We start from the raw sequence: 12525 nt of genomic DNA on the forward strand, positions 1-12525 counted from the left end.
GCTCTGCCAGAGATGACGATCAAATATGTCTGCTAAATGAATGAATGATCATATGTAATAGTTCCATGTATATTTTTCTGTCTCCCCCACCAGACGAAGTCTGTCTTGAGGCTGAGGTGACTTAAGTCTCAAGGCAGGGACTCTACCTCAGAGCTCCTTACATGGTTCCATCTGGGGCCTTGTTGGGCTTGGGGTTGAGAAACAGTATCCTGGGCTCCTCTGTCTCAGCCTTCCTTAGAATGCCCTCTGCTCCTGCAGGCCTTGCTAAAGGGACTCTTCTTATTCTTCCACACCTAGTCTGTCCCTGGGCTGGGGAGGCCACAGAGGGTGTGGAGATGGCTTTCTCCTGTCTCCCCATTGCTGCTTTTAGGCCATCCTCCAACAGAAGCTAGTGTTCTTCAGAGGCCAAACATGTACTGAGCATCTGCTCTTCCTGATCACATACATTTTCAAATCTCCGGGTTTCTGCTCTTTGTTAAGTGAAGACTTTTGGGGATTTAACTCACTAACTTCCGGTTCCATCCTAATTGCCGCCATAATCCTCAGAGGAAATCCATCCAACTGCGTTGCTTTCAGTGATTTTCATTGCTATTCTACTTCAAATACCCACTACCAACATCATTGTCTAGTTCTTGGATCACTTGGAACAAATCCACTTCAGAATTTTAGACACCCACCTCTCTGACTCCAACCTCTTACCTTTCCAACTCTCTTGGGATGTACGTCCACTATGACCATTATATCACAAAGACGTTTAGCACATCAGACTTACAGTCTCCCCATCCTTCAGCCGCCTCTCAGCCCTGCTTCTATGCCCCCTGTCCGGAGACAGTGTTGATGATCTAAACCACTCCTCCTCCAGCTCCACTGATTACAAGCTCCCCACCCCTTCCTGTCCTGTTAGCTCAATGTAAAATCTTAACTCTCAAACTGTCTTTTCTCACCCACATCTAGGTTTCTAAGAACCACAGAAGAAAACTGTAGCCCTTGCAAACTGGCCTCCAAGCTCCCAACAATGCAGGGCCTTTGGTGTTTCTGCAAACTATGCCCTCTTCCTTGACCTATTTCTCTTGTATTCTTTATGGCTCACCCCATCTCCCAGCACTCCTGAGCCCCTCCCTGCTCAGCCCTCTCTCCATTCACTCTTGGCCACAGTCTTCTTCCAGTCTCAGAGAGAAAGGTTTGCCTTCTTCTGTCATAAGACTGACCCTTAGTCCTTCCCAGCACCTCCAAGGCCTTCATTTCTATATTCTTCTTTCCTATATTCTTAATTTCTTCTTCATGGAAGGCTCAGGCTGTCTGCTGACAAACATGCCCAGCGTGCACCCACTCTAGAAGACCTTCGTCACCTCCTTGTTTTCCTCATCAAACTCTCCTTGATATGCCTACCCACAGCAAACCTCCCTCACCAGCCTCCAGCACCACTGAAGCTGCTCTTACTTACTAAGATCAGCAATTCCCTTCTAGTCACCATTTCCAGTAGGTATTTCTCAGTCCTTATTCTACTGAACCTTTTGGGTTAGACTCGTAGTCTCTGTGCCCCTGGCCACCACAGTATCCAATTCTGCTTTTCCTCACATCTGACTGCTCCTCTGCCCCTGGCAGGATTCTCTTCCTGCTCCCTCCTCCTGAACTTTGTTGGTCCATAGAACTTTTTCTTTGGTCAACTGTTCTTTTCATTCTCCACAAAATTCTGGGAAGTGGGTGTCATTTTACTCTCCAGCTTCAACTTCTATCTGCTAACTCCTAAGTGTGTAACTTCAGCTCAGTCCTCTTCCCTGAGGATCAGACCTGCATAGCCACTGCCTGCTGGGTATCACCTAGACAGACCCATGGGCTCCCTCCCGTTCTCTTCTATGGTTAGTTCCCTCTCTCAGCAGAGAATGGCACCATCTGTTCAATCACCCCTTCTAGAAGCCTGGGCAACAATCCCACTCCTTTCTCCCAACCCTTAAATATGACTATATTTACCTCATGAAGAGTTTTCACATCTATTCTCTCTTCTACAAACCTACCACTGCCCTAATCTAGGCCTTTATCACTTTGGGTGTGGCCCGTTCTAGTAACCTCCTAAGTGGTCTCTCTAGTCTTGTCCTTCCTCAAATCCATCCTCAACACAGTAGTTAATGACCTATTTGAAACACAAACCTATTTAGGTCTTACCTCTAGTAAAAGTCTCCAGAGCTTCCCATTAGTTACAAGATCAACCCCAAACTCTTTAACATGGCATTTAAGGTCCTCTATGGTACAACCACTGACCCTTCCAGGATTTTCTCTTTGAAGCCCCAGAAACACCCTTTGTTTTTCAGTAATACCAAACTACACACACTTGCGGGTACAATCTGTGTTAGTTCTCATCCCTTTGCCCTTGCCCATGCTGCACGCTCTTCCCTGGAAAGCTCTCCCCCACCTACCACAACCCCTGATATTTTCACACAGTCAACTTTAAAACCTCAGACACTTTCTCAAGGAAGCTTACCCTGGACAACAAGCTTGGGTGAGGTGTTCCTTCTTTCAGTTTTCATACAACTCATCTCTGCAGCCACACTCTGGATGTTATTTTACTATTATCTATTTAAGTGTTTGTCTCTCCTACAAGACTTTGAACTCCTTAAGGACAAGAAATGATTGATTTTTGTGTCCCCCTGACAAACACAGATGGTGTTCACATAAATGGCTCATGAATGAACGGAGGACTCCTTCCCCGTCCCTTTGGCTCTGAGTCGTTGGCATTTGGTTCCTGCTGTTCTCAAGCTAATCCCGGAGCTTCAGCTGCTCTCCAGGTGCCTAGTCAGGCGTAATGGGGCCAGGCCCCAGTCTGACCTCTTTATGTGGGGCGGGGTGGGGCGGTGCAACAGAGTTACGTCTTTTCTGGCTTCCCAAAGTTCAGGAAGGAAAGAAGAAAAGAATGAAAGAGGGCAGAAGAGCCAGAACTCTGAAAAGCTTACCCCTGGAGCAGAGCCTGCGCACAGCTGAGGCAGTGCTCAGCGGGAGACCACAGGATGGAAGCAGAGGCCGGTACCCTGGATTTCGAAGGTTTTGGGAAGTGCTGACAAGATTGGTGGGATTCAAGGCAGAGTCCATTGAGTCTGAGTGTGGTTCCAAAGACCGGGCCAGACTATTTCCCAGGGCAAAGGTCTCACCTGGAAAACAGTAAAACCAGAGTTAGAACAGGGACTAGTCTGGAAGAACTGCCAGGGCGCTGGCTCCCAAGAGCCTATTTGGGTAGAGTAAGAGGCAGCAGAACAGAAAGCTCTGGGCTGGGCCGCAGGAGGCCTGTGCACCAGCCCCAGCTCTGGCTCTCACTAGGTGGCCTTAGTCAGCCCAGCACCACCCTCTGCACTTGGATCTCCTTAGAGACTCTTCCCTTTAGACTAGATGGTCTCTGAGTTTTCTTCTGGTCTGGATGTGTTAGGCTCTTTCTGATAGAAAGAACCTTAAAAAAAAAAAAGCAAAGAAGAAAGCTATTCTGAGAAAAGTCTGTCCTAACACACAAGATGCTAGAGCAGGGGATAGAGTACTGAAGAGATACATTTGGTTACATGAAGGCACTTTAGAAGTGGACCCTCTAGGACAGCAGGACATCTCAGAAATGCTTCCTGATGCCTGGCTCAAGGCTGGTCTGCAAAGGACCTGCTCTTAAGTTCCCTCCCTTCTTTCATGTTTGCCTTATTTTATGGAAACAGTCCAATGAAGCTGCTGTTGTATTGTAGTGAGAACATGGGCACAGAGCCCAGAATGTGGGTCAGAATTTGACTCTGCTATTCAGCAGGCAAGGTGCTTTCCTCAGAACCTCAGTCTCCTCACCTATAACATGGGAGCCCCCTTTCTTCCAAAGGGTTTGTGAATGTCACAAGAGAATGGCTATGAAAGCCTTTGTAAAGGGGACCTCACCCTGACATTTCTACACCCCGGTCACAGCCCAACCCCAGGCAGCAGCCCCTAATCACTGCACTACAAAACCGGAAACAGACTCCTTCTCATAGTTGGGTTCTGCCCATATCAAGTCAGATCTGGCCACCACATTCTCTGTTTATGGGAGATGTCTTGGGTGCTGAACCACATCACACTGTCCTTGGTGGCTTTTCTTAAAGACTGGGTATTAAGATAATGCTTGGAATTCATTTTGGGCCTCTGATGAACACTTAATTCAAAAAAATTGCCGGGGCACAGACTAAGACCTCTTCGGCGAGATAGTTTAGGAATTCAGGACTGCTTTCTAATTCTCACTTAAAATTGCTTGGTAAACTATGGGATAACAGTCAAATCTGGCCTGAGACAGCTATTCATCCATATGAAATTTGGAAATTTAACTGATGAAGCCCATTCCTAGAAATGGTCCTGAAGAGAAAAGTCTCTGAGCTTCCAGGATATCTAAACCATATCCTACCCCATTTCTGCAGGTGAGGTTTCAGATTCCTATTTTTCAGGAGAGATGCTTATAGCAATGTTCCACTTTGAGACAAGCACAGGAGTCCAATCTAAGAAATAGGATGCCTGGGTTCCATCTCTCGGCTCTTGACTTTCACTATGTATATGAGTCAAGGTAACTCGTTTGTCTTTTCTGAGTACTAGTTTTCCTCATCTGTAAAATGGGGAAAACTCACCCTCTGTTATGCTTAGAACATCAACTGAGAAAACAGAATGGGACAGATGTTACAACAGCAAGGAGCTGTATTTTATTCTTTATTCAGAGTTGCAGTGGTACACCGAAGTCCTCTGTAGTAGCTCAAGAAAAAGATGAACTCTGCTTTCCGTATTTATTGGCATGGTAATAATCTCACCTTTCTAGTACTCCTTTTACTCAGCTAAGAGCGGGTTAGTGCCACCGACTTTACATGAGCTAACAGATGTGAAGAATGATTATGATGACAATGCCAGGGGCTCGCCAGATGCTGATGCAAAAGCAGCTAAGTGTCTCTAGTCTTGGCAACGCTAAGGATGCTGACTGAAGTCTGGATTCTGAGTTGAGGGGTCTGGAAATCTGGACTGGTGGCACCTGGACTAGGCAGGGTTATTAAATCTTAACCTAATGAGATGAAGAAAAATGAAGCATCATGCCCAAGGCTCTGGGAGGTTCTGGTCTGCTTAAGGCTGATCAAATGAGGCTCAGGCTGCCTTCAGTAGAGGAATGCCAGGGCGGAAGACTGCAATGCTTTCCAACTGTGCTCCACAGAGCCCTGCAGTACACCCAGCACCTGGGTGGAATCTGGGCCTCATCCCAGCTTCTATCAAAACAGCTTTGGTTTTGACTTTTTTAGACCAGAGTTTCACATAATCTTACCTTTGCAAAAAGAGATCAATTTATTCCCATGAAGGGAAAAGCATGCTTCTGAGCACTGAGTCCTTGAATCTCAGAAGCAGAGGTTCTCAGATGACCCTAGAGATGCTTTCAGTATTCATATCTAGCCCAGCAGACTAGTGTGCTCATCTGACTTGCTGATGATATATTGCTCAAGTCCACTTTACAATCAGTTTTATTGCTGGACATTTTTGAGTCATTACCAAAATGCCTTCCTTTTTGAGCTGAGATCTGCCTTATTCTAACTCTGGCCCCCATTCTACTATCTGCCTTTCAAAAGAACCAATCTGCCGTTAGCCCCACCAAGAGCTTGGAAGGGAGGAAGGAACAGAAGAAACAGAGAGTTCCCCCAAACTGAGAGTGGGCCCCCGAAAACAGCAGCAGGCTGAGGCCTAGGGCGAAAGAGGCCAGTCAGATATTTGCTACAACATCTGATCAACACTGTAACAAAAATGCTTCCTTTCTTTTGTGGTAATCATCCTTCTTTCCACCCCCAAACCTCAGTATTAGTCTGTTACAGGTAACAGCCTTGTGTTAGTTTTTCCTCAGGGAAACGAAGGATGAGGCGCTGGGTCACATGGTGGGGTCAAACCATCAGCTCCAGGAACTGACAGGGGGCGGGGGAAGGGGTGGTGGGGGATAATGGATTAAGCTCTGACTTAGAAGCAGAAATTTTGAGTGAGAAGTACAAACTGCTGTGAGGAAAATATAATCCCAGCCTGGGTTATGTGGGATGGGGATGTTCATCCAATTGTATTTAGATTTTGGTATCAGAGGAAAGGACAATCCCCAAATCTAGGAGGCTTCACAGAGTTCAAAAACCTCTAACTGGTTTCCCTGCCGACCTCTTGCTCCACTCCAGCCTATTCTCCCACACAGTAAGTATCCTGAGTGAGCTTTCAAAAACACAAATCGGATTATGTTCCTTCCATAACACAGTCATGCCTTTAAATACTCTCATGGGTCCTCACGGCTCAACGATATAACGTCCGTAAGCTGGTCAATTAGACCTTTTCTGCCTAGGCCTTTGCTACCACGATAGCCTCACCACTCACATTCTTCTTTTCTACTCTGTATTCAGCAGTACATTCAGAGCAACATTCAATTCCTCTGAGACAAGTCAGGTTTCCTCTTGCCCCTCACAGTCTCACATCTCAGTCAACAAGAACATTCTTTATCATTCCCCTCCTCCATTTCTTTGGATCTGTGGCATCTTTACCTCATTATCCTACTCCTTCAGGTCCATGCTTATATATCATTTCTTATGAAAAGTCTTCCCTAACACACCTGGTTTGAACTTTTGAACTTTGAACCTGTTCCATTAAAGCACTCATCACCATGAATTAATTCCTTGGCTTATTTGTTCGTATTCTTTACCAGGCTGTAAACTCTGCGGGGTGTAATGACCTTGACTCCTAGTTTACAATGGAACCCTCTATGCCGACATGGGAGCTTGGCATTGTCCAGTCAAAAAATACTGGGTTGACTGGTTGTCTGACCAAATAATTGAATTGCTACTAATAATTGAATAACTGAATTGAGTTTCAACTATTTATGAACATTTGAGTCACCTTAAAACTCTGACACTTCTATGAGGAAACTTGTATGGTCATGAAAGGGCATCCAAAGAAATTTCACAGTTCTTACTTGGCTTTTATTCTCTGAATGTGTGTGTGTGTGTGTGGTGGGGGCAGCGGTGGGGGATGGTCCGGCAGGAGAACCACTCTATAACCAACTTAGATGACCTGGATGGTAACTGGAAAGACAGGCACAAGGAACTTATTGTCCTGAGATAAATGAACCACTTCCTTCAGCAGAGAGGAACCAGCAGGCCCAGAGGTGAATGCTAGGTGGATTCAATTACAGAGAAGATTAACAGTCATGGGGACCAGCTAAGGTAATATGATCTCCTGTTTAATATCCGCAGTTATTGGAGACCCAGAAAGAACTCTCTCTCTCAATCGTCATAGGCCTCTTCTTCGATCCTGCCACGTATGTAACTCTGAAGAAGGAACTCTGATCTGACATCGCTGCCCTGAAGAATCCTTCCTCGAATTCTTCTTCAGGTGATTCCTTGCTCATCATTCCTGGCTGGGCCAGAGAAGCTCCGGTTCCATGCTCCCACTACATACAGGTTTGCCTGTATCTCCCTCTCTCATCTGAGAACTCTTTTAGAGCAGGGATTGAGTCTGCTGTCCGTCTCCCCACAGTCCAGTATAGGATCTAGGACATGTAAGTATTTGTCAAATGTTTGACTATCTGAACCAGAACAACTGGCCTGAATCCTTCGAAATGACGATGTCAGATCATGGAAAGTAGACAAAAGGGCCGGGAAACTGCTCTAGACAGAAGAAAACTAAGGAGACAGGGTAAGTAAATGCAGTGGCTCCCTCTTCCCGGGATCTTGGATAAGGGGGAAAAAGCTACAAAGGATGTTACTAGGACAGCTGGGGAGATCTGTATATGGACTATATTATATATATATATCAACGAGTAGATTTTATTATTGATAAACTTCTCAAGAATGATAGTAGTATGGTGTTCCTTGTTCTTAGGAGATTCATATAAAAAAGTGTTTAAGGATCAAGTCTCTCACCTGCAGTTAACACTCAAATGGTTCAGTAAATAAAACATATATAGACAGAAATACATGCATATATACTTAGAGAAACGAATGAAGGAAATACTGCAAAAAGTTAGGTGGTAAGTCTAGGTGAAGAGTACATGGCTGCTCACTGTATTACTGTATAACTTTTCAGTAAGCCTGAAACTTTTCAAAATAAAACATTGGAGGAAAAAACTAAATCTCAACTTCGGTAAGCAAGCCTAATGGGCTGTACCTTTGGTGACTATTTGCTTTATTGGAAATAAGTTGTCAGTTAGTCTAAGACCCTAATGGGGCTTCCCTGGTGGCTCAGAAGGTAAAGCGTCTTCTGCCTGCAATGCAGGAGACCTGGGTTTGATCCCTGGGTCGGGAAGATCTCCTGGAGAAGGAAATGGCAACCCACTCCAGTATTCTTGCCTGGAGAATTCCATGGATGGATGAGCCTGGTAGGCTACAGTCCATGGGGTTGCAAAGAGTTGGACACAATTGAGCAACTTCACTTTCTTTCTTTTCTTTCTTTCTAATGGGTATGGAGACAAGGCTATAGGGAGGAGAAAGGATGCCAGTAAGTTCCTGGATAAGAGAGGTGGTACCTTCAGATGCAGAACTAGTAGAAGAGGGCAGCCAGGCAGAAGGGTGGAAATTAATAAATACCAGCTTCAAAGGGCAAAGCAGAAGAAAGCCCTTATGCAGATCAAGCTCTTCAGCAGAGGTTTGGATAACTAATCAGAAAAGTGTTAAGAAATGATAAGTGATCGGGGTGGGGCAAAGGGTCAGTGAGGCAGAGAAGGCAGGTAGTCAGGCAGGCAGAAAAGATAAGTGAGGGAGCACAGAAGCAGTAGAAAGTTGGGCAAAGCTCTGGTTTGTCTGGGCAGAGTTAAAACATTTCAGGGAGGCAAACAAACTAGGGTGAGAGTAGCCAAACTGATGAGCGGTCACTATGAGAAACAGAGGTTAGAGAGCATAGGAAAGCAGAGAGCTGGCTGAATCTGTCTGAAAAAGAGAGAAGGAAAGGCAGCTGATGGGGAAGGTGATAACCCTGCTCTTTGTCTCTTCTTAGTCGGTGAGGCAAGAAGGAAGAGTGGCTAGAGCCTGCTTCCCCTTATCTGGTAGTTGAATCAGAGAGATGCAAACTGGAGCAGAATTCCCGGGAAAGGTCATGCCCCAATCCCAAGCTATCGTCACAACCGCAGGTCCATGATGTGTATCCCTACCAGCCTCTGCATGCTGCTACAAGTGTGTTTCTCTTGATTCTCAGTGGTGTTATTCCATTTAAGAATTCTGAATTTCTATTCCTTTGAGAACTCTCTTTAGATTAGCAGCAACATTCATGGACATGCTACCCTCTCCTGTGCGTCCGTTCTTCCAGAATCTCAGGCAGGGCTAACTTTTATTATTGAAGTGCAGCTCAGAGTTCCCGAATGCCAACAGCAGGGGATATTTAACAACCTGCCTTGTCTGCACCTGCTCCACCATGCCTAGCCCAGACTCCCAGGGCAATACCCTAACTGTAAGTAAGAATGCTCTTTTCTGTACACAGAGAGTCTGAGGTTAAAAGAAAGCAATCTAGAGAAGGTCAGATGAGAAGCTCTTTCTGAAGGGTCAGTGAGAGGGTCACATATATGTCTGGAGGGACCAGGTGGTGGGGCCCCCAGAAGAAGCATTCGAAATTCTGGTATCTTTTTGCCAGGCATGCAAGTCACATAAGTTCTTGTTTGGGTGCAGAGGAGATAAGAATGGGAGGAGGGCGGTGGTGCTGGGTGAGCAGTCACCTTCCCAGCACATTCTCCAAAAGTGCCACTTTTATCAGAAGTGATTCTGACAATGATGAAAAGACAACAGGGAAGGCAGGGTGGGAACACGACTCGCGCGGGTCAGAAGGGAGCACCTTTGGGAGTTACACTCCCCCATCAACAGGAAGCACAGCCCCAGTGCTGACAGCACTGCCTCTATTCCTCAGGCCAGGACAAGGTCCACGGGACTCTTTTCAAGGGCCTTTCCTCCCTCTCTCCACAGTGACCTACCTCGCTAGTTTAAGGCCGAGCTTTCCTTCCCTCCCTGTCGTGCTGTGTCCTGTGCTCCAGATTAGAGTTGCCGGGTTCCATTCACTCAAACCTCTCTCGGGAAGTGCTTAGTCACTGATCCGGCCACGTGGCATCCGCTTCCCCGTTGTGGGTCTGGTATGTTAACTAAGAAAGTTATTTTCCAGTCTAGTTAGAAACAGCAGGAACTTGAATCGACTTGCTAGACTGGCGCTGCTGGAGGAGTTAGGGCCACGTGCCAAAGGAAAGAGTGGATGGCCAATCACCAGGGAGCAAATTCTCAGTCTGAAGCCTGAGACTAAACCCTCCCGCTGGCAAGGGAGTTCTGTATTAGGACTTTGCTGCCAGATCACTCTGGGAGATGTCCTATGACTTCACAGTGGCTCTGCATGCAGTTTGGAGCTGAGAAAAACTGTGAACCACTGTTTCTTTATGGATAAAAATCCAGAGGACAGTCCTAGAGATAGGAAACAGAATCCTAAAGAGACAGTAAAGATGAGAGGAGACCAAAAACCGCCAGATGAGGCAAAGGTAAGGGACAGAAAACCAAATCTCAGGATAGTAGGTGCCGGGATAGCCGGTCTGAGGGCTGGCCCTGGGCCCTCGCTGCTGCTACCAGCCCTGCCCCCCTTTTTCACCCAGACCCCAACCCAGCTCCTACCTGGTAGGTACCTGTCGTGGCTGTGGCTGTACTCTGTGGTGGTAAGTGACAAGTGAGTCTGTGTAAAGGGCTGGTTGCCAAACAGATTGTCACTGCGAAGGTTGTGGCAGAGCTTCTCCAGGAAGCGGAGGACGTAGGTGATGCTGTTGACTGCTGGCAGGTTGAGCGTGTGCTGCTCTCGGTCAAACACGGCTGTGGAGTTAAGTAAACAGGGCCCAGCACGTCAGCTCGTCAGCTCGTAGCACAGCGCAGAGCTAAACAGGAGGAGTCCAGCCCACTGCTTGCCTCAGGCTTACCTGGTTACACAGAGGTGAATGGTGCCCAGGTTTCCTTCCTCCCCTCCTCTCCCTCCCCTGAGGGTTTGATTTTTTTCTCCAACTCCAAAGGGTTTGCAATAATGGGAGTGGCCAGGCCAGGTCTGTTGCACCTGGGGCTTTGGAATGATTCTGCTCAGGCTGTGAAACAACTGTGAACATAATTCTATCTGCTCCTCCATCAGTTGGTTAGGCCTCCCAAGGAAATCTGTTCATTTCCTTAAGAACTGCTTAAGAACAGAGGATATGGGCAGCAGAGGAGAACACAGCTATCGCTAGCAATGGCTGAGGCGTACAATCTCATCTGGATAAGGGCAACTCGAATTTTGGCAACATACATGTCTTTTTTTTTTTTTTTACCCCTATTTATTTCTATTCAAAACATATGCATATAATCCCTGGGCTTCCCTGGTGGCTCAGACTGTAAAGAATCTGCCTGCAGTGCAGGAGATCAGTGTTCTATCCCTGGGTCCTGAAGATTCTGGAGAAGGGAATCCCTAACAAGCAAAAGACCTCTGCATCTGTCTCTGAGGGCAGCAAGGAAATGTGGAGATAGCTCACTCTCAGGAACCAATCTAGGGGACAAAGAAGGAACCCTAGAGAAGGTGTGGGTGACAGTCACTAAGGGAAGGTGGTAAAGACGGCTGGGTCCCTGCAGACTGCAGCATGGAAGCAAACGAGAAGCCAGGCAGAGGCCTTAGCCTCACAAGGAAAGAAAGGCTTGATTTCCCATGCAGTTTTCAGCCATTTCTAGCAGTTCTTTCCCTGCCTGTCCCCATCCTCTGGGCAGCCAGTTAATTACTCTGTGTCCGGGCTCCCACGCCACCCTGCATGCGTTTCTCACATGTTGTAACACCTCCCACGGTTAGCTATGAGCTAGTCCTTTTCCGTCAGGGCACAGCCTGAGCATGTCATCGTCTTTTCTTCCCTTCCTCTGGCCAGTGTCTGTCAATAACCTCTTACATAGAGTCAGGGCTCAATGAGTGTCTGCTAAAAGAACTCATCTGTGGTATTTATGGGGTCTTCCATGTCAGCTGGGTTTCCTGAGGCTGGCTATTGACTAGTTAGAGGGCAGGGGAAGGAGATTATGGAGTACTACATAATAAAGACTGAAAGGCTCAAGGTCAAGTCTTCATAGGTTTGGTGGGTAAAGATGGGGTTTTTGGACTCAGGAAAACTGAAACAGAACCAGAACACAGCAGAAGTGACTATTCTCAGTGAAAACAAACAACCAAAGCCAAAAACCACACATTGTGCAACTGACTCAAACTCCCAATGCAGGAAAGACAAGACTGATTCTTCCCACTCTACCCCAGGATTCAACTTCTCTGTATCAGGGCTGGCTGAGGACTAGGCAGCTAAGGGGTCTAAAGAACAAGAGAAGACTTCTGTGGTTCCCTGAAGCCAGCTGGGAGGCTGGGGCAGTCTGGAGAAACTCTCCTGTTGCCCCAGTACAGCCCGCTCTGGATTTTTTCTTCTGAAGCATTTTTAAAGCAACATACTTGCATATTTTCTGTATGAGAGAGGCTAGGTAGGTAGACAGGAGGGGGTCTCTTTAGAGACTGGAGTTAAGCAGAGTCTGCACGGGTATTCTACTCGAT

General features: G+C 46.7%; 1 protein-coding gene across 9 annotated transcripts in view; it reads right to left on the reverse strand.

Annotated features, from left to right (window-relative positions):
* Window positions 1-12525, reverse strand: part of SCMH1 (sex comb on midleg homolog 1 (Drosophila)) — a 217899-nt gene that overhangs the window by 3609 nt on the left and 201765 nt on the right. For all 9 annotated transcript variants that reach the window (XM_018042586.1, XM_018042579.1, XM_018042539.1 and 6 more), the window contains 2 exons: window positions 10611-10802; window positions 2949-3143 (listed from right to left, as the gene is read on the reverse strand). In XM_018042586.1, coding sequence (XP_017898075.1) covers window positions 2949-3143; window positions 10611-10802 — 387 coding nt within the window. The remainder of the gene's footprint in view (window positions 1-2948; window positions 3144-10610; window positions 10803-12525) is intronic.

Source organism: Capra hircus, chromosome 3 (genome assembly GCF_001704415.2).
Source record: "Capra hircus breed San Clemente chromosome 3, ASM170441v1, whole genome shotgun sequence".
In the NCBI taxonomy this organism is placed as follows: Eukaryota; Metazoa; Chordata; class Mammalia; order Artiodactyla; family Bovidae; genus Capra; species Capra hircus.